Genomic DNA, 22232 nt, shown 5'->3' on the forward strand with positions numbered 1-22232 from the left:
CTGCTGCAGGAATTCAACCAGCACAACAGATCTATCTTCTATCTGCTCTGTTGAGGGCATAGGTACCAGAACCCCGTTTGCTGAAGAATGGTGGAGACACGAATTCCAGCAGGGTGTCATGGCAACCAAAGTGGCTTCAAGAGTGAAGAGGGCTGTATTCTTTGTTTCACTCTGTTGGTTCTCTGTTGATGCTGAACTTGCATCATTCATTACCAGATTTCCACACTGATGGCAAAGGAGTGGACATTGGATACTCTACATATATTCTTGGAAAATACTTGAATTATAACCTCAGCAGGATTTTTGTTTAGGATATTTTGAGTACTAAAGGGACGTGAAGAATCCACTGTAAAAGAATGTTTATCACCCGTTAATTCCTCTTATTTTAATTTGCTCTATTCTTTCAGTTATTTTTTATTTCTCTTTATGCTGTTATTGTCTCTTCTTTGTTTGGCTGCATTATTTTTTTTGTTAACATCACTTTTTCTCTAGCTAGTCAGAATGCTTCAGAATATCGGAGGAGGATCAAAATAGTTTCTTCTCCGTTCAATAACCCTTCTATGATGATTGTGTAGTGCTGAGACTAATCTGTAGTTTAAGTCCTGCTCAAAGGCAAATCAGTCTGCTATGTCTGGACATGGAAATGGGCATTTAATAATGTTGTCTAGAGCAGTTTATATTGTAGCATTAATTCTAAAACCCAGAGGGAAATACAAGCCGTGAAAAGAGAATTGTAGCAATTTCATTGTAGTAATCTTTATTTCTGACTTGTCTCATTCATAATGGAGTTTATTTGTACAATGAAGTATATGTTAATAACAGTATGTCAGGAGAAAATATAACTCATTAAGAGCTGCCTGTTATTCTCATTACTTCAAGGGTTTTCTCATAAGACATGCTACACTGATAGATTTTCATAGTGTTGGATAATAATATATTTGTCTTCTTTAAATGAAGCATAATGTCAGCAGCATTTTGAGACTCAACAGTAAAGTAAATGGACAGTTTATTTAAACAGTGGCAGATACTGGTGGCAGATATTGTACTACAGATTTATTGAGAAGTGTATCCCCTTGTGTGGGATTTTGCTTTTGAGCTGTTTTTGCCCTCCAGAATTTATGTATTCATGGTGGTGTATCTGACACAAAGGTTTAAACCTTCCTGGCAAAATTTATAAGACAAAATCCTATCTTAAACTGCAGTTCGCAGAAGCTCTGTTGGGATGGTAGCAGAAGCCCAATTCAGTCACAGCCCGAGCGTGGTGGGTCTTTTAAAGCCTCAACATTGGCACAGGGTAGACATTTTCTGTGCTAGGGAGAATGAATACCTGAAAAGTGTATTTATCTGAGGTTTTTTTTAGCAAGGGACCAATGTCAAGCTACAGTACCTTACAATTCTAAATGAAATTGATGTCCACAGGGTAAGATAATGGTGTGGTTGTGTGAACATTTGGGTGGTAACAAGGCTGACTAATGAATCATTTCCATGTTTCTGTGTATAGAGGATTAACCACACAAACAGTGATGTTCAGAAAGTTGCCAGTACGTTCTAATTGCAAAGAACACAACCAAGAGACTGGAGAAGCTCTTTGTCAGGCTGGAGTACTTTAACTTTTAGAAAATCTATTGTAGTATATATATAGTATGTATGTACTGCTATACATTTACCTGTGGAACCTCTTTAAACATTTTATTTTCTTTCACAGGTACCTCTTTGCCTTACAGATCAAGCAGGATTTGGCCACTGGCCGCCTCACTTGTAACGATAGCAGTGCTGCCCTCCTGGTCTCTCACATTATTCAATGTAAGTGAGTCTCTAGGAGTTTGAACTGTGCTTAAATACACCACAAGACTGCATGTTCAAGGTAAAATTATATTTTTATCCTTTGGCATAAACATATTTGGTTTGTTTACTGAGAGTTGTAGTGAAAGATTAAATGTTTCCTACTGCTGAATAGCATTAGTAAAGAGCACAATACATGAGTGTGCATATAAACCCTTAATACATACTTACAGATCCTGCATCTAAAAACTGATGTTTTGTTATGCAAATTCAGGTTATCAGACACATACAGTATAGGAATAGTGTTACTTTTAGCACAGTGAATGCAAATATCTAATTCCTGCACAGCTCCTTTCATACTTTAAAAATAATGTGTTTAAGTGGAAGAGTACAAGGGATTAAACATGTTTTTTTAAGAAAGAATAATATTGAGTAAAACCAAGCTATTGTATAACTGGAAAACAGGCATATTGCCACCTGCAGGAATTCTGAAAGGTTGTTAAAAACATATTACATCTGCTTAGTCCAGATATCTGCATAGCCTTGTTGGTTAAAATCTGTTTAAGCCAACTTTTTTAATAAGAATGCTTGAAGCTCCCAGGATGTTTACTGTCTGTGATTGAAAAAGCATCACAAAAGGCATTGACACAGAATCTTGCCTCGTGAAAGCGTCAGTAGTCAGAGCTGCTTTCTTGTTGCTGTTCTTGTTGCTCATCTTTTGCTAAGCCCATATGTCTCTCAAATGATTGAGAGTGTAGCAGAGTGCAACGGTTTGTTTGAGAATGCAACAGAGTGGATTCGTTGGTGAATCTGTGTGTTTTGGTTCACCTGAAGTTCCTTCAGATAGTGAGTTCTTTGTCCATTGAGCGAGAAGGTAGAATCGCGGGGGAGTGTTCTGAGGAAGGCGCGGACTGCCTCAGTCTTCGTGCTGTTTAACAGAGAAGGTTGCTGAGCCATCTCTGCATTTTACCAAAGTATAGGGCTTTACACATCCTTTTTTCAAATGAAGTTAACCAATTAAGTAAAAGAGGAAACACATTACTGTATGTATTGAGTGCCATACACTTACATAATGTTTTACTGGCACGTTTCAGATAAAGAATTGCTCACATTATTTTACATATTGTATTTGTGTAGATTTAGTTTTCAATTTATTTTATTGCTTATACAATAATCCAAAAATGTACAGGTCTCAGAAACAACACGGCAATTAATTCATATTCTCACTTTATCAATTTATCATTTAAGTATTTTGAAATTAAGTGTTTTAAAGGGGTGGGAGAGATTCTTAGATCAACACAGAATAGCTTCCTCTTGTTGGTTACCTTTCTTTCCATCTGAAAAGAGTATCACTGTTAAATTGTTACTCTGCATTCATTTATTCATTTATACATAAAGATACTAGTATTTGACATTTCAGACAAATTTCCATGTGTATTAGTTTTGCATTTTTCGCACAGAGAGTTTTTAATGGCGTATTGCATCTTTCTTTGTACTGTAGTTCTTGATATGAGGTGAGTCTTGTTCATTTCCTTAGTTTGCAAACAGCAGGCCAAAGGCAGGGGAAGGCTTTATCTAGCTGTGATCTTGTGTACTGTATATATATATGACTATATGACTTTTTTTTACTCTATTCCTTTTTTCCCTTCTCTTTGATCAGCTGAGATTGGAGATTTTGATGAAGCCCAGAACCAGCAACACCTCCGGAAAAGCAAGTACATTCCTGATCAAGATGTGCTGATTGACAAGATCAATGAGTTTCACCGCAAGCATGTGTGCGTGGAGTATCTGGTTAACAGTGCCTTATTGTCTTGTTTGTTTGGTTGTTGTTTGATATCTGATTTGAACATTTAGAGCTTCCTTGCAGAATTTTAAATATGTAGAAAGCCATATGAGTTTTGAATTTTGATCTCTTGACATTTCTGAAAAAAAATTACCAGAGTTGTGTAATAAAAGACTACCGATTTTAATACCTGATATATATGGATGTTTACAAGTTAGTTTCACTGTACATTATTTATGAGAAACCTCAAGGTTCATTTTAGATTCTCTTTAAAAGCCTTGCTTACCAGCTGAGTTCCTTCTGGGATATTTCCCCACTGTGGTATCTCAGTGGTTTGAGCCTGAGGGGAATTTGTTTGATGCGAAACATAGGGTGCCTGGAATAGTCTACTGTTGTAACAAGGAATTATTTCATGTGTACTCAATAGGAAAAAGGCATCAGCCTAAGGTTCCTGGTGTGTGAAAATTATACTGCCAAATATGAGATAACTCCTGTGAAACAGCTGGCTATACTGAATGTGTGAGCCTATTTTGGTTTGTACAAGGGCCCATTCTAGATACACACATTCATGCTGTGGCTCTTCACTGACTTCATAGATGTCAGATTTGTACTGCATAATGTACAATGTAACAGAGTTTTGTATTGTTTTTCTTATTCAGTTCTTTTGCATGTTTTTCCTCCTATTCATTTACAAAGAAACTTTTTTTATTTGCTTTTATTTCTATTTACTAGAATACCTCTTTTGACATGGAAATACTGTTTTGAGAACTGTTTTATCAGTTAGTGTGCTTTAAACAGCACTTGCTGCACTGCTATGGAATTTGCCGCTATCCGAAGGCTTCAAAATGATAACATTTGGAGATCCAGCCACGTGACGAAGATTCTTAAAAACCATTACAAATAAAAAAAGATAAATGCAAAACTGCACCTTTAAATTTAATTTCCTGTTATGTTTGAACGTTTGGGTGCTGCTGGTGCTATATCACATGGATAAAAGTTCTGGTGCATACAATGAACACCTACAACTTGGCCACAGCTCTGAGGGGTTTGAATGAAAGAAATTCTCTATAATTTATCTTTCTTAAGGTTGTACATCGATTACTGTAATAAAGCATGAAGTGCTCCAATACTGTATCATCCTTTAATTGACTGAAGTTTCTGATATATTAATCCAGTTTTTGAAACTGGAGGTTTTTAATTTTACTGTGCCTGCTAGCCTCTAACCCCCAACTCTCTTTTGGGACATAATTCTTGCTACTTGTCTTTTGGGTGAAATCAACATTAGGCATTCTAATTAAGCACCACATCCAGGAAACAGGAAATAATTTTCCAGAGCTCAGATAGAGGGTATATACTATTGGTGTATCTGAGTCTTTGTTCTTCTCTGGAACTTCAGTGGTATCAGATAAGTTCAGGAACTTTCAGAGCCTTTGTGGTTATTTACCGGATTACTTCAGTGTTTTTCTAACTCCAACATGGTAGTTAAGGAAGTTTAACAGTTTATCTGACAATAAGAATAGAAAATCTAAAGTTTCACTTCTGCAAAGCTGTCATCATTGTGGGAGGGTCCTACAGCTCCTGACAATTCATAAAATTGATATCTACTGTAACATGGATGTCTAAAATGCATGTCTAACACTTCCCTGAAATGAAACATTTTGCCATATTTAACTGCAGAGATGATAAATATTGGTGACCAGATTGCACAATATTTAAAAAAATGTTTTACATCACATTTTGCTTATAGTTTTGAAGCAGATGTGGCAACATGCATTAAAAATGTCTTTTAAATATTAAACTGTAGTGTCCCATGGGTGCTCTTTTGAGAGAGATTCAATCAGTGACACACCCAGGCACAGCCTGCCATTTAACAAAGTTCAGCTAGTGAGGACAACGTAGTGTAATATTATCCCTGGTTTTTCACAGTGAAATACGCTAACAGTGTTTGCTTACTAGGGACAGTAAAGAAGCATGAGGAGTAATTAAAGAAATAGTTAAAGGTATGAAACCTTTAAGGATAATATAGTCTTTAAAGATGAAGACAAAGTATTGGGTCAGCTCCTAATTCATTGCTGGTTTGGTTCGGCTTGTTGTCTTTCAGTGGGCAGACACCAGCAGAGTCGGACTATCAGCTCCTTGAAATTGCTCGACGGCTGGAGATGTATGGAATCCGGATCCATCCTGCCAAGGATAGAGAGGGAACCAAACTCAATCTGGCTGTGGCCCACACTGGAATCTTAGTGTTTCAGGTAATAAGGGGTGCAGATGCTGCCACCTTCTTAAAAAGGTGCTGTACAGCTTATCTCGAGATTACTATCAGGCCCTATGTTTGCGCTACAACACCGAGATCCAGTTCATTAAGACTCCAATTCCAGTGCTGAACGGAATCCATCCATTTTCTTACCTCCTCCTCCAATACAGGATTGCAGGGGATAGGGGCTATCCCAGCGAGCAATGGGGCGCAAGGCCTAGATGGGATGCCAGTTCATTGCAGGGCAGACACACACACACACACCAAGGCCAATTTTTCTCAGAAGCCAACTAACCTACCAGTGTGCCTTTGGACTGTGGGAAGAAACTGGAGTACCTGGAGGAAACCACACAGAAAGCCATGTGAACACGAGCATAACATGCAAACGCCTCACAGATAGTACCCCAGGAATTGAACCAAGGGCCCCAGTATTGTGGTTAGTATTGTGTCAGAGACTGAAAATGCATCTCTTCAGGATATACCTAACCCTAGAGGCGTGTGACTAATACCCCATTTAGTGAGTATGGTTTTATGACTCTATTTCCTGTCATTCAGTCCTGAAACTGCTTAGTGCTGTGCAGCATCTTGGCACTTAATTAGTGCTACGCTTATGTTTTTGTGGTTTATGAAGTTTCATGTACCACTTTTGTCTTGAAAGGATGCATCTGCCAAATGAATAAAGGTTTAGTGTGCACGAAAGGACAACCCTGTCCCAGGATTTTCCTGTTACTGTACGTGATTCAAGAAGTCACAGCACTGTTCAGCGATGGTTTACAATGATGTCTGTATCTCTGCAAAGAGTAAATTTAGAATGAACCTTTTCACAGTGCAGATCAGACCTGTGTGAGTTAACTTAGAGAAATATAATTGGTTTCCTGATGTTTTTGCTTCTTAAGCCTATTTTAAACATAACATAATCAATGGTAAAAATTAATTTTCACTCTCCTGTAGAAAGATTTCTGAGAACATGATGAAATGTAATTGTAACCTTCTTTGAAAAGGAAGGTACCATATTCAGTGTTCGTCTGTGGGATTTGACATCTTTGCATTGGAAACATAAATTGCTTTTCTTTTCTGTGCCTTTTTAAAGGGTCACACAAAGATCAATGCTTTTAACTGGTCTAAGGTGCGGAAGCTGAGCTTTAAACGGAAACGATTTCTCATCAAGCTGCGCCCAGACTTGAATGTAAGTTTGCAATTTACCTTAAAATTGAGAAACAAGCTGGACTTCTGAGGTTAAAGGATTTGTTTTTTTAAGTTTTTGGAATGAGTTTTTTTCTGCTTTTCAAATTTTCAAATGGTGGTAAATACTACTATGGTGATGGCGAATGTTTTTGCAGGAGCTGTTTGCTTTTCTGAAAACTGTTAATGCGTTGTCCTTTTTTATTGATTAGAAAATAAACTTGGAGAATAAGAAAAATGTCCATACTACGAAAGTTAAAAATATACTTATTGAATGCAATGGCTTGACCTGGTTTGTGCTGTTCATATGGTTAAAAAGTGGCAAAAGTTGTGCTCTAGGTGTGGATGTGATTGACCCATTTGCAGCAGAGCACCTACCAAGACACGCTGGAGTTTCTGATGGCCAGCCGGGACTGCTGCAAGGTATTCTGGAAGATCTGTGTGGAGTATCACGCTTTCTTCAGACTTTTTGAGGAACCTAAGCCCAAACCCAAGCCAGTCCTCTTCAGTAGAGGGTCTTCTTTCAGATTCAGGTATACTCACACTTCCCAGCAGGGCTCTTATTAAAAGTAAGAATCAAATTATTCCACGTTATATAGTTGCTATTTTTGGTGTCAGTGTGCCGGGGGTGGTTCATTTAAATTTCACTGGAAGACAGCAGGCTATCTTTATCTTATCTCCTTGAAGTAGGCTTTGCTGAGATCATCTCTGCCATTAAAATGCGTTTCATGCAGGCACCTAAACAGAGTGCTTAATTGATTTTCACTCTCCAGTACATTCGTCACTCCTGCATCTTTTTCAATCCCTGGTAAAAACTGTGTATTAATCGGTAATATATTTGTAGGAGTCCGACATGGATTTTGGGGTGTGAAATGTAAGCTTCTTCAATTTCAGGAATAATTCCACTCTGGATTTAAAAAATGGTGGCAGCACGTTACTGTGCTTTTACAAATGTAAACTATGTTTACTGTATGTTAGAATGCTTTGGTGTGCAACAAACATTTAAAAATGTCATGATTCTGGTGGAAAATTTTCATGCAAAAGGAAAGATTTCTGGAGCATGTGGGATTAATAGTTTCAGTGAATGTAGCCAGTTGGACATAATACAGGAAAAGATAAGATCTACATGAAGGCAAAATTAAAGATTTTCCTATTACATGCCTTAAAGAAGGAACTTTCTTACAAGATTTAGGAAATAATATGATTTCAGAATGTTATAATGAACCCTTTCACAAGTCAGGAAAAGAGTATAAAGACGTAATGGCCAAAATACAAAAAAATAATGAACTCTTGGGCTACTAATTTAGATTGCCATTGAAATGGATATGGTAGTATTCATTTTTTATTACTGCACTGTTCATCCACCCTTAATTGGGCTTTTGATGTATGGGGGCAGTTGTCATAGATTATTGTCATATATATTACAAGAGGTTTTTGTTTTTCTTTTTCTAGCGGTCGGACACAGAAGCAGGTGCTTGATTATGTCAGGGATTCAGAATTCAAAAAGGTTCCCTTTGAAAGGTGAGATAGTTTTTTTTGCATGCCTCTTGTGTGACAGCATAGATGGTCCTCCACTATATTTGCTGATCCTTTTCCACTACTGATAAAAAAAAGGTTTGATGTCATTCCTTACAGAAGGATCCTGGGTAACCACCTTGTGTTTACAGTCAAGTTCGGAAATACAATGTCTTTTGTGCTTTGCAGCAGGAATGAACAAACGTAACATGTAATCCACAGAAAGTCAGTGTTATTCCAGATCACTGGGTTCACTCAAATGTCCAAATAAGTTGATTTCAGAATGTTTTGGTTATGCATTAAACTTGAAACAAATACAGATCTTGTGATGCAGGGGCTGATGGAGTAATTTATTGAAGGTGTGTCTAGTCCTAATGGTAATCTGACTCTTTAATAGTTACTAGTGTACCTTGAAATTGATCTTTACAATTTGAATCTGAAATGATTCTAATAATCAGCCTCATGCATTGATGCTGATCTGGAATCTCTTCTGAAATAGACAACAAGGGAAGAGGATTCCTGGGCAGACTGAGACTGAGGCTTGTCTGTTTGATTCAATTTGTTTAGCTCAGGGAGTTTGAAGGCTGGACATACTTCTAATTATTGATCGGGGCAGAAAGCGGAAGTTGAGAAGCTGGAGCATTTGCCAGTTAATTAAGTCAGTTTAAAGTGTTCTTTACAGAGATTGCACAGTTGTTCCTTACTTTGGTTCATTGTCTTCCAGGAAGCACAGTAAGATTCAGTCTGACACAGGACTGTCTCCACAGCCTTCAGAGCGCCGGTCCGAAGTGCTAAAGCAAGTCAGTATTGCAGTCAGTGCACCAATGTTTATGCCTTCAAATTAATCATTGCTGGTCTTTGTATAGAACTTTTCTCAGAGCGTTTTGCATATAGGAAAGTACCAATTCTTCCAGTAGTGATGTGCAGCCCTTCTTTGCCAGCAGCCATGCTACAGAGCGGATCAGGTGGAGAAGTGAAAAGCTGGATAAGCCCAAAGTGGAATTTAGCCAGGACACAGGGGTTAACATCCCTATTCCTTTGAAAGCTGCTAGGCCTTTGTTTAATGTCTTTTCTGAAGGATAGCACCTCCTACAGCAAAAGTACTGTGTTCCCAGTAGCCATACGAGGTACTGGTTTGGACATTTAGGTCCAAAGAGAAGAGTGCTACTAATATCTAATATCTACTAATATCTACTAATATCACTTACAGCAGGAATCTGGCTTTCCTTAAAGATCTCTCATCCTAGTACCGATCAGGTGGGATTGCTGCTGGCACCATTTTTGTCACCTTGTGTTTCTGGTCAGCCTCTAACAGATATAATCCGATAGAGCAGCTGTAGACAGAACATGTACAAGAGTATCTATCAAATACATTGTAAAAATTGAGTGGGAGCCCATGAAGGGTGGAACAATTGTCTGGAAATTTTTGGGAGTATAGCAGTCAGTGCTGTTCTTTTGTTTTATAACGTATACCTTTTTACATAGCCAGCTGTATTGACTGAAGTCCTTATAGTGAAGAAAACAGTTTACTTTTGCTCAAGCACTTATCTAATACGTACATACATCAGAAAATTAACTAGGATAAACTGGTTTACAAAAGGTTATAAACCCTCTCTTGCTTCTGCTCCTAGGTTTGTTAGGGAGCGTTAAATGTTTTGCTCTGATGTCGCGTGTCACGGCACGTTTCTCTTCATTGTCCCCTGTTCTCAGAGCCCCGGCAGCACTGCTGCAGACCAGCTGGACTCCCCAATGAAATCCTTGCGGCCAGTGAAGGAGCCGGCGCCGGAGCACGCGGACGAAGCCGGCGGAACCCAGCAGCGCCCCAGCCCCTCATCCCGCCGGAGCCCCCACGAGGGTAGGAGGGCCGAGCTGACGGATGGGGGCAGCAAAGGAAAAGGCCAGCTCTCGCAGGGCAAGCAGCAAGTGGAGCAACCGAGCACAGGTCCAGCATCCCGGGCTGCCAGGGGCAGCAGCTCCTCCATCCCTTATATTGACTGCAGTGACATAGATAGCGAGTATGACGTGGTAAAGGGCCGCGTCACCAGGTCCCAGTCCCAAACAAATGACAATTATGAGGATGAACCGGTAATTCGAAGTAGTGGCAGTAACGGTTTCTACCCTCGGGAAAGGGAGGAAAATTGGAACAAAGGTAGATACAGGGACGCCTCTCCTTATTCCGGTCCCCCACACAATTTCACCGAAGAGCTCAATGATGAGGAACCAACCAACTTCTTATTTTATGGCAGCAGTACACCCCGCATGCCGAGACACAGCACTCTTGTAGATGAGATTTTCAGAGGTTCAGCAAACCGCAGCCCCTTGACTGCCCCACACACACCAGGGAGCAAGAGCTCTAGTCCCCACATGAGCAGTTTTAACAGGACTGGCTCTCACAGTTACCTGGAGCAGAATGGTCTTGGCTCCAAGGCTAATCACAGGGAGGATGGCCACTGTTTTAGCTCTAAGCCTGAGTCCAGGGAGACAGGCCAACGGTATGGCAACTATTCACCGATTGTGGGTAGGCCTCACCTGCAGAAACTGCAGAACGCTCGTAATCGTTCGGACACAGACCCCTTCATCCTCAGTCAAGTCACCTCCACCCCTGTGAATGACTATCGGCCTGGAAACCTCTCCAAAGCAGAGCGAATGGCTGCTTTGGAGCGGCGAATGATGGCCAATGGCTTGTCTGCCCCAGGGCAGGCCAAGTTGAGCCCAGCTATGCAGAGGCTGTTCAGTGGTGGTGCTGTAGACCACGTAGGGGCTGTTCAAATGATCGATGGGTCCACCAGTAGTGGCACGGAATCCAGCGACTCCGAGTCTGAAATGGCCAACCCTTATAGCCACCCTCTCATGTTCGGCAATCCAATTGCTGTGAGCTCATCGCCAATGCCTAGAAACAAGTATTCCTTTGGAAGCCTGCAGTTAGATGAAGAGATAGAGGAGGATGGGTGTTTTAACTTAAGTGATGAAGATGGTGGGAAAATCTTCAGCTGTTAGAAATGCAAAACTATCCTATTTGTTTTACGATGGGGCGCCTGACCTCATTGGGTTGGTGTTCAGATAATTACAGCTTCTTATTTTAGACAAGATGTCACATACAAGTGCAAGAAAGCCTTTTGCCTTCCATTTCTATCAGAATACATGTGACCCTCAAGGCACAAATGACTGAGCTGGAATGTACAGTAAACAACATCAACATGGAGGAGGGGGGCGGGGGATTTCCTGCTCTCTAGTAGTGAGGGCACATCTGTTTAGAGATTAAGAAGGATACATGAAAGGCTTTTTCATTCAGGGTGTAATGCACACCTTTTATAGTTCAAAGGAAAGGCTGCCCTTGAAGGTTCTGAAATAAGTGGAAACTGTAGAGGATTAATGTGGTTCTTTCTCACTCAAAGAGAAATTAAGAATGACAGAATGACGTATTTTCCTCTGAAGGCAGTGGCGCGGCGGAAGGTTGTGCTTTGGAATTGAACAGTTTTGAAAACAGCCCCTCTAAGTGCCAACCCCTCTTGCCACAGTTTCTAAAAAAAACTCAAGAAAGTGGAGTTGTCTTGGTGCATCATACAGTATGTACTGTAGGTGTGCCAAAAATGTAAGAGATTTTAAACTCCACATGCTGGTTTTAATGAAAACTTACTTTTGTAATGGCTTATTCCTCTCATGGGTTACATTACCTGTAGTTTTGATTCACAAATGCTCGTTCTACTACTGTTGCACTGTGCTGCAACAAGAAACAAGGTGACTAGCACAAGATACACATCTTGTAACCTCACCTGACGGGCTTTATTGTGTATACTAAGCCTTGAGTACCTGTATATTTTATTCCAGCCAAAAGAGCAGGCTCAGTTGCAGGACGCTCTTTTCAGGCTCTGTTCTTCTAGAGGCATTTATGTAAGAAGCAGTGGTGGTCTTAAAGGGGATGTTGAGTCTGATTTGGAAACACTTTCTGCAGTGCTTGAAGGAGTCCAAGTCCAAGCATTCAGTAATATGCCTTCATCTACCTTTATTTCTATTTGAAAGAAACATTTAACACTTGTGGATATTGTGTAAACGGATGAATTAGCGGTTCTAGTTTTTTTTAGAGTAGGATTTTTTTTTTAAATTGTGCACTTGCTGTCTGCTTTTCTAACGATTTTTTAAATAATAGGCGTGTGCAATAGGTAAATATTTTGGTGGTACTTGTAAGTGTAAGAGTGATAAATTTGATTAATACGTCCTGAAAGGATTTCATTTTCTTTCTTTTTTAATTTTCACCTTGATTATGTAGCTTATCAGTGGGATCTATGCATCTTACTTTTACAGTGTGTGTTTTCAGTATTACCCCAGTACTTATTTGAACAGTCAGAGTAAAGCCATCTCTGGATTGACAGTAAAATTAACACCCGGTGGGGATGTTCATTATGCTATCTGCAACACAAAACGTGACTTTTGTTACATTTTAATTTGCATAAATACAACAAGAAAACCTTCGTTTTTCCTGTAGTGCATTTTCAAAGCCAGCTTCATCAAGTGTCTGTTTAATTTGCTGGAAATTTGGATCTGCTTGTCAATTTGTATCCAAAGCTGGAGTCTGCTATATTACTCACACCCTCCTAGACTTGCTAAACTGCTTAAAATTGTAACTGTCAATTTGCTCGCCAGGATAAACATACATTTAATCTTCCAATGAAATTAAAACCACAAAAGGTGATTAGCAATAATTCAAATAACTGAATTGTGCCAGCTTAACACTTCCTGTTTCAGTTGCTTTTGAGTTAGGACACTGACTATATTTCAGATCTACTGTAGACTTCATTACAGTAAAAATAGATGTTCTTAACATTAAATAACCTATTGTGAAAAGAAACACTTGTGAACTCTTTTACAGTTGCATTTTACAGTGCTGTTCTATGGTATATTTTGAATATATCACTTTGGTAATTGTTGGAGCTCTTGCTCAGTAAACCTTTGCTTTGCTATGAGGCAGATCTGGTCTTATTACAATGTCATGGAGATGTCATTGTGCAGTGGAGTTAGCTGTATGGTCAAGTAAGGCCTTTTTACCAAACTTACAGGTAGGTTTGACTTGTAGTGATACACTATAAAGGTCAGTTGGTTTTCTGCTCCCTAAGTATCTATTGTTTGTCTTAAATCTTTTTGTTTCTTCTTCATTTCCCGCTGGGCTGAGTTGATTATGGCACTAACCAATGCCCAAGCCTGGCAAAGCATGATTCACTTGCTTAACTGTCTTTCAAGCATTCATTGTGGGCACAAACAGGCCGTCCAAAAGCAATACTTTTGCTCTTTGTTTTCCTTCTTTTTTTCTTTTATAAAGTCAAGGTTGCTGGGGTTTCATGCTCATTATTGTCATTTGTTTGAAGTTTTTTTTTTAATTTTATTGAAATATATTTATATCTAATACAATGCTTTTTTAATTTTCTGTCAATGTAAGCACTGTTGCGTCAGCATGTACTTCTGGGAGTAAAGTCTCTCATTGTCCTCTTCTTCTCTCCTCAAAGCATGGTGTACCTCTTGTTCCTGCACTGTCCAGATGCTCTGTTATTTTGGAAAGATTAACCGTTTGTAAATTGGGTGATGGGAGGGCGGGGGGCAAAGAGGGGAAGTTAAACTCTCTGTTCCCTTAATGCAGTGATCCTGGTAACTGGAGCATAGATAGAGTGGTGTTGAAGGAAATCAGACTGAGCAAATTTAAAATGAAGAGAAAACGAATTTTGAGAGAAGGAACATGGGGTTTCACAAATACATTCGATTGGTGTCGCATGCTACATTTGTGTCAAAGAAAATACACAGCAGCATCCCGTGGCTTGTTATCTTCATTGTTCATCATGGCTGCGTGCTTTTGCTAATTCCTGGAGCAGGCATTTGCTTTTATTTCTTTAATTTATTTTACTTCAGATAGATGGGAGGCTGAGTACTCATGTCTTCAGCTAAAGGTTCAGGTATCTTTTACTACTGTTTACCTTTCTTACACCTGTCATGATATGTGGGCAGTAAAACTCCAAACAACCTGCTTGTCAAGCCCTCCTCCATAACTTGTAGCATTAAAGATGTATGATAAGCAAATACTCAATAAGAACAATGGAAGAATTTTCTAATTTTCATTTTTCTTTGCTCTAAACCTGAGGTGATTTGTAATTTTGGTTCAAAGTCAAAGTCTGAGAGCCAGGGCTTGAGGTAAGTTCTTTGTGCAGGTTGCCGTGCTTCAAAAATAGTAAGAAAAATGAAAACCTACAACACGACATGTATAGAAGCATGATTATAAGGCTTAGAGAGGTTTCTTTTACATAAGTAATTCTTAAAAACAAACAGATTCCTCTCTCTTTTATTTAAAAAGAAGGGTTTTTCTTTGATTCAACATCACATTTATAATCAGAGCACCCATGAAGGGAGGGAAGTCTGTGGTTGCAAGATATTTATAAGCTTGCCCCTGTTTATTTGAACCTCCATAATTGATTAAAGAGAAGTCCACAGTTAATCTTAAAACAGTTGTGATATATCTTTATAAGCGTCTGCATTTTAGAGCAATTATTTAAGAAGCACAGGATTATCATCAGTAACGGGATCACTGCAGACCCAGAGAGTAACTTTGTTGCATTCAGCAAAAGAGTGAATGTTGGTTTCCAAAGGTGATACTTGCAAGTTTGTCGCTCTTAATTACATATTCTTTCCATATTTTATCCGTAAATTCTGGTAGACTTAGATATTTGGTATATGCCCATTATTATTATATCAGTAAAGTGAACTGCTGCATCGCATTGTCATTGCAAGCACCTAATATGTAAGCCAACATTCCAGGCCTGTTTGCTTTGTACTCACCAATCCTAACTCCACGCTTTTGGTGTAAAGCATGGACCTGTGATGCCACAGTTCTTGGTTTGTAACGGTTTGTCCACTGTACCTGGTACAGCATGTCAGGGGAAGGTGGCTGGTCTCACGCATGGTGTTTATTCCATAGCTTTTTCAACAGTTTTAACAAGACTGTGACTCTGCGGAGCCATTCTTGGCTCCAACCTCTGTCTAATCTCTTGCTTAGCTGTTACTGTGTGCCATAAAACAGCACATTCATCAGTTGGTCTGAGGGGTAAATATTTTATAAAGCTTCTTTCTCGTAATTTTGAGTTTATTAATAAAGAAAAATCAAAGTTTACTTTTTCTATTTGTCTTCTCTTTTTCACAGTTTTGTGCAGAGAATGGTGCATGGGTCTTTTAAAGCAATATGTTTTTTACATGATACCACAGCATTCCAGCTGCAGTTTGCACGAAATAGGGCACCTGCTGATGAATATGCTGCTTTATCTAGGTCTTGAACAAGACAAATTGGCAAGAACAAAACAGACAGACTGTCCATGAGCCTCCTGTTTGTGTTTCTGCTGCCAAGGTGTTGGAAAAGCTTAGGCACAAAGACTGTTTGAAGTAAAAAGCACAATGTCTTTAATTCTTTGTATTTTTAACTGTTTGATCCTTCACATCCTTCACAACAAGCACAGAAACGGAAAATAACTGGACTTTCTGGCAAACAGTGATTTATGAGGGCTTTGTTCATTGTAACACCTAACCACAATGACACTGTTTTCTGCTCTTAAGCAATAGGCCCATCCTTTGCATTGGGCCCCAGAAAGTATCTGCACAATCTCAGAGCTTTTCTGTGCTGCTGTTTGTGTCACTCGATCTCTCTCTCACACTTTGTATTTTGTAGTCTTCAGCTGGGATTCCTTTTTGAAAAAAAAACCCACTGGTTTCTTCTACTGCTGTTTTGATATTTCTTTTTGAAAGGTTTTTACAAATTTTAACATTGTATAAGGTTGTGCACTAGTGTCAATAAAGTTGACGTTTGTGAAGCAGGACTCTGGTATCTTCTTTAGACACCAAATGATGTCTTGTGATCATGTAGGCACTAGGGAACCCCATCCATCCTGTTGTAACGTGCTAGCTAGAACATTAGTCTGTTTAGTTGCATGTATATATATATAATCTGGTATAATATATACATGTACTGTGTGGGCATGCATGTGTTTGTAGTGTGTGTGTGTATGGTGAACGCAGTTGAGAGTTTCCTAGTTGTCGTCATGGGCATTCTTTCATTAGTTTGTAACTCTCTGTTGTAGAGTTAGAATAGAAGTGTAATTTGAGCTTAACTGCTGTTTTATTCATGCCATTATAGTGCAATCAGAGGACAGAAAGCAGTTATGGGCAAGTATGTCATCAAGCAATATACTGTAGTCATTTTCTTGATGTTTTCAATTCCAGGCCATAAAATATAAATAGTGAGCCTCACAAGCTATTATTCATTGAACCTAACACAAATAGTACATTGTGTATGGTTTGCTAGCAAGTCTGGAAAAAAACAAAAGTGAATATGAAATAAAAAACGAGTAATGCATCAAGTAGTTCTTTGAGATGAGTTCCTTAAGACTAGCATAGGGATTTATTTAGGGTTTTTGGCAGTGTTGGTTTCAGCTTATAATCAGTTAAACGCTGGATAGCTGGCATCAGACTGATTCTCTACTTGTTTCTGCAATGTCCTTTTATCGAACTGAAGGTCACGTGTAGAAGCTGAAGTGACACCTGCGCAAAACACCCCAAGTACCTTTATTTTCTCCCCTTCAACCCTCTTTTCTGATTTCTTCCAGGCTCTGCGACGAGCAGCCCGAGGTTGTCGGAGAACTCTGTGAACTCCCAGGCAGGCCTGGCGGCAAAGAAGCAAATCCTGTCCCCTGGTCTGAGCCCAGACGCTAGGCAGCCCTCTCCCCTCACCAGCCCCCTGCTCAATGACGCAGGGTGTGTGCGCACCGATGATGAGGACGAAGTCAGGAGGAAGGTTTGGGGTCCTTGCTTTTTGAAACACAACACTGGCAGTAAACCTGATAATAGTTCTGGAATAGTGATCCCCGTCCAAAAGCAACATGGGATATAAACTTAAACAAGGAAATGCAGATTGATATAATATTTTTATTTTATGTGGGGCTCAGTAAATAAACTAAACAATATTGCATGATGGAGATCCCTGCTGCTTAAACATTCACTGCCTGCCAGGTGGTTCACTGAGTCAGAGAACAGTGCTTGGTGGAGATGATTGGGCTCATCATATCATATAAAATATACTGTAAATGTTGTCTAGATCTGCTTTTCCTTGTGTTTAATATCCTGTCTTGCTTTTACAAAATACTGCGGTGGGGTTTACTTTTGAATGGCTTTTGGAGAGCGGGGTAACTAGTATACTTAAAATTTCATTTCTCAATCTCTTTTTTTTGTCAGAAAAGTCCATTAAGAGCAGATTCCCATTTGCAATGACAACCTGAAATGCATTCATTTATAGAACAGGGCAGCTACTGCAGTGTTCTCAATGAAGAGACTTGCTTGGGAGTATCCCACTAAGGATTAGAACCTACAGCCTTCGGGTCTGGAGTGCAGAACGGTAACCACAGCTCACTCCACTCACAAGTATTTTCTTGAAACAAGAAGGCACAAGTTGAAACTACATGGTAGTGCATTTAAAATCGAACAGGAGGCGCTTCTTTGCCCGAAGGGTTGTGGGAATCTGGAACAAGCTACCCAGCCATATTTTTTAAGCCCATGTCCTGTTTTCTTTCAAGAAACGACTGGGTGAGATCCTTGGATCAGTGAACAACCAAACTACTATTTGGATCAATTAAATAACCAAACAGGCTGGAGGGCTTGAAAGGCCTCCTCCTGTTTGTAATCCTTCTTACTGTATGTTCTTATGTCACTTCGCATTGCATTCAAGACCAGAGTATTTTACAGAAGTAATTTGGGATATGAAACAATCACGCAAACTGAGACATAAGTCAAGATATTTCAAATTTGTTTTGGGTGGATTGGGACGGTGAGTGAAATGTAAGATGTATTGTAATTTGTCCAGCCAGAAATGACTGACTACAAACCCTTCACAAGTGCCCTGCTTTTCTCTGTTCTAACTTATTGTGAACTTCACTTGTTTCACCTTCCAATTGAAGCCTAACTTATTTGGATAATCTAAGCAGCAAGGTTTACAGGTTTTATTCAATTATGGACCTTAAACTGCTTAGCACAGCACTGGTAGCATTAATAGTGTGTATTAAGAAGAATGGCCATTGAGTGATTTTCTTTTTCTGCTTTTCCAGAGGTTTCCCACAGACAAAGCTTACTTCATTGCCAAAGAGCTGCTGACTACTGAGAGAACATACTTGAAGGACCTGGAGGTTGTTATCGTGGTAAGTTTTACCAGATGGGGTGAATTACTGTGAACAGGTTGTGAAAAGTGAAATGTATTTTTTTATTTAGGAACCTTACAAGATAAGATCAGAAGACTTTGCTTGTTAGGGGTGATGGCATCATTAGTTACTGCATGGAAAACACAATACAATTTAAGCCATAGTAGCCCAGAGGATTTTAAGTTTCAACAATAATTTCAGTGGCTCAGATGGTTTTGTCAAACAATTTCATATAATTTTCTGAACATAATTTTAAAATGTGCATTTCTCTGGACTTTTAGGGTGGAATTATTTTTTTAGGACATTATACTAAAGGTATCAAATAAATTCTAAAAATAAGCCCTCTTTATACACTTTAGTCACATATGTAAACCCCAACAGTACTCTGTGGCCTATGCATTTCCATATCTAAACCACAGTAGCTCATTGGGCCAGAGATCATCCTGAGTTCACCCCCCCAGAAGAGACACTAGTCCGTCATAGTGCTTACACCCCAAGAATGACAATTCCCTTTTCTGCAGCTGATTTGGGACTTGAACCCACAACCTGCCATTTGTAAGACCACTTACAAACTTACAAACCCACTACTACGCAATGCTGCCCCAACGCTGTGGTCAACAAGAGATTAGTAACCGTATCCATTTTACACATTTAATATTTACATTTTAATAATGCAGGGAATAGGTCAGTATTTTATCCATATCCATCTTATAAAGATGCAAAGATTTTACTCTAAATGACTGTGGGGAGCCTATCTGGACTGAAGATTCTGCCCTCTCATCATTTGGAAAAAGGCAAGAGAGCGGTCAGGTTCGCAAACTGTCTTCTGTGTTAAATCTACACAGACTGAACAAACCCTTGATTTATTTGATATTGATTTTCTCTTCTTGTCCTGGACCAATAAGCACTCATATCAGTATGTTGGCAGCACTAAAGCCAGGCAGCATCTAAGGGGATAGTGACCTTTCAGCAGGAGGCTTGGCAGATACCGACACCACACAAGAGGAGAAAATGTTCCCGAGTGAAACCTGGGCATAATGTAGTTCCCCAGATTGTTTCACTGGTGCTCACAAAATTGCAGTGCTTATTGCGTTTTAAGTTAAAAAAAATGATCAGGTCATGGAGCAACAGCATTTCATTATGAATTTGGATGACACTTCTATCTAGACATATATTTCTACATAGGTATTACAGCTGGGAATTTTACTAAAGCAGTATGAGTGAGGTATCTAGTTCAAGGGTACATCTACAGTATCTCTCCCCAGGTTTGAAACCACAACCTTGAAGTTATGAGTCCAGAGCCCTGACCACTGCTCCTCACAGCTGCTGTTTAGTCTTAGTCTAAAACCTACAACAAATCGCCAGTCTTACATGCTGTACCATGGAGACTCATAAACGGAAATTAAAGTTACACAAAGAGCAAAGTGTTTAGCTTTGAAATGATGAATAACAGATTTTTAGATATCTGCATTCTTTGAAAGCTGTGCATAAACTGTCTTCCTATTAAGGAAGCAATATAAATATTAAGACACAGACCACCACAAGCAAGTAAAGGACATAAAGTCAAAAAGCAAAAATTGCACATACTGTACCTAACTACCAAACTCATCCATAAAACCAAGATTGTGTGCTATTCTAGGTTGTACAACTTTAAAGCACTTAACCAGATACCAAATAAAGCCTCAGATGTGTAGCAGCTATGAAATGTGTTTCATTCAGGTCCCCCATTTCGAAAATATGGAAATGCAACTACCAGAACCCAAGAGATACTGGAAACAGTTTGGTTCTGTTCCAGTGGTTCAGTTCTCTAGCAGACAATTCCGTAACACTACCACTTGAGAAATTTCAAAAAGGCCAAGAGGGGTTTGTACAAAATCTAAATATTTTTGTTGGAAGCAGTTCTTGAAAATCACTTTTTTTAACATATTTTTACTATGCCTAATCCCTGTTGAGGGCGAGTCTTTTGAAGATCCGCCTTCATCCCTTTCCAAGAACCTGCTTAAAATGAACAGTGGTCATCTGCATCTGAAGGCCCCCCTGTCTGAGGGGTTTCTATGCACCCACTCGACATGAAGAAAAAAAACATTTCTAAAGACTTCAGGCTATTTCATTTTGTACTGATTTCAGTTCTTAATGAGTGCTTAACAAATTAGTCTTTAAAGGACTGTCTTACAGTAAGCGATCTAGATATTGATTCCTCTATTGATCAGATATGTGTCTGGTTAAAGAATGTATAGACTTTGAATCATGAAGCACGATACTATAATAAACTAGCGATTGGATAGAGGATTGAATATAGATTTCTGCAAGTTTTTTTAGTAGATTACTGAATGGACACATTAGAATTCAAAGTGTGTTACATTATTAATAGTATAATCGCATTCTGGTGCCCCTGTCATCTTCCAGATGCTCTTAATTTAAATCCTTTTAAATCGCCCAGTGATAGGCAGGTGTTTCTTCGCTATGGTTTCTTTCAGTGCTTTGAAACTCAAATAGATCATAATTGCCATTTGTAGGAACCGTGGGGTAGCACTTGCTAATCATATGTTTTTTGATGTTGCTGCTAGATTTGTGTTTTTTTTTTTCATTTTTATAAATGGCAAAATTGTGTAACTGATTTCTCACAAATGCACTAATCTGCCACCAGCACCACAGTGGATAACTAATGTGACCTTTCTAGTATTTAATTCTGATTTTGTGCTCTCAAGGTTCATTGAACCATAAACCTGGGGTTTACTGATTTTGACTTTTCCTGTAGATTTTTTCATGTAACATGCCTAAATATGTGTGGGGCTGTCTTGCTGGTGGTATTACTGTCTCTCAGCACTGAGGTTTTGTGTGCAAGTCCTGGGGTGCTATCAGTATGGCGTTTGTGTGGTCTCTCCGTATTTGTATGGGTTTCCTCTGGCTGCTCCAGTTTCTTCCTGTTTCTTTAATTGATTTCTGAGAAAATTGACTCTGGTGTGTGTTTGTGTCTGTCTGCTCTGTAATGGACTGGTGTCCTATCCAGAGTGTATCTGTCCTTGTGCCCATTGTTTGCCACGATAGGTTCTGGCTCCTTAGCAAATCTTTTTGGAATAAAACAGAAAATGAATGGATAGATGCTTTGGTGTGAAATTTTTAGGCATTTTGAAGTTTACCATTTTTAACTGGTGGGTTGTAACTGTGGCATTTCTTTATCATCATCACAGTCCTTCCAGAATGCAGTGGGAAAAGATGAGGCGACGCCTGATTCTCTCAGGAACATCATCTTCTCAAATTTTGACCCTCTCTACAAGTTTCATGCTGGGTTCCTGAAAGAAGTTGAGCAGAGACTTGCGCTGTGGTAAGACACATCTCTTACAGCGTTTTGATTTACTGATTTAGTTAATCTGGGGGGAGAGATTAATGTTTACTGTTTATTATCCTTAGCCCAGGGAGTATAGTCAAGCTTTAAGCATGTCCTTCGGCTGTGGGGAGGACAGTAACTGTTTAAAATTTTTTCATTTAATTACTATAAGACTTCAAT

The 22232-nt window shown here is 39.2% G+C and overlaps 1 protein-coding gene across 4 annotated transcripts in view; it reads left to right on the forward strand.

The window, feature by feature from the left end:
- The window catches only part of farp1 (FERM, RhoGEF (ARHGEF) and pleckstrin domain protein 1 (chondrocyte-derived)), a 110323-nt gene that overhangs the window by 71094 nt on the left and 16997 nt on the right, over nucleotides 1–22232 (forward strand). For 2 of the 4 annotated variants that reach the window (XM_088604093.1, XM_088604101.1), the window contains exons 6-16: nucleotides 1706–1803; nucleotides 3443–3557; nucleotides 5667–5814; nucleotides 6907–7002; nucleotides 7365–7531; nucleotides 8451–8519; nucleotides 9238–9313; nucleotides 10224–10455; nucleotides 17144–17331; nucleotides 18635–18724; nucleotides 21916–22049. In XM_088604093.1, the coding sequence (XP_088460219.1) occupies nucleotides 1706–1803; nucleotides 3443–3557; nucleotides 5667–5814; nucleotides 6907–7002; nucleotides 7365–7531; nucleotides 8451–8519; nucleotides 9238–9313; nucleotides 10224–10455; nucleotides 17144–17331; nucleotides 18635–18724; nucleotides 21916–22049 (1413 nt within the window). The remainder of the gene's footprint in view (nucleotides 1–1705; nucleotides 1804–3442; nucleotides 3558–5666; nucleotides 5815–6906; nucleotides 7003–7364; nucleotides 7532–8450; nucleotides 8520–9237; nucleotides 9314–10223; nucleotides 10456–17143; nucleotides 17332–18634; nucleotides 18725–21915; nucleotides 22050–22232) is intronic. The other 2 variants (XM_088604119.1, XM_088604111.1) reach the window with 2 other exon arrangements.

This window comes from Lepisosteus platostomus, chromosome 2 (genome assembly GCF_059453375.1).
Source record: "Lepisosteus platostomus isolate fLepPlt1 chromosome 2, fLepPlt1.hap1, whole genome shotgun sequence".
Lineage (NCBI taxonomy): Eukaryota > Metazoa > Chordata > Actinopteri > Semionotiformes > Lepisosteidae > Lepisosteus > Lepisosteus platostomus.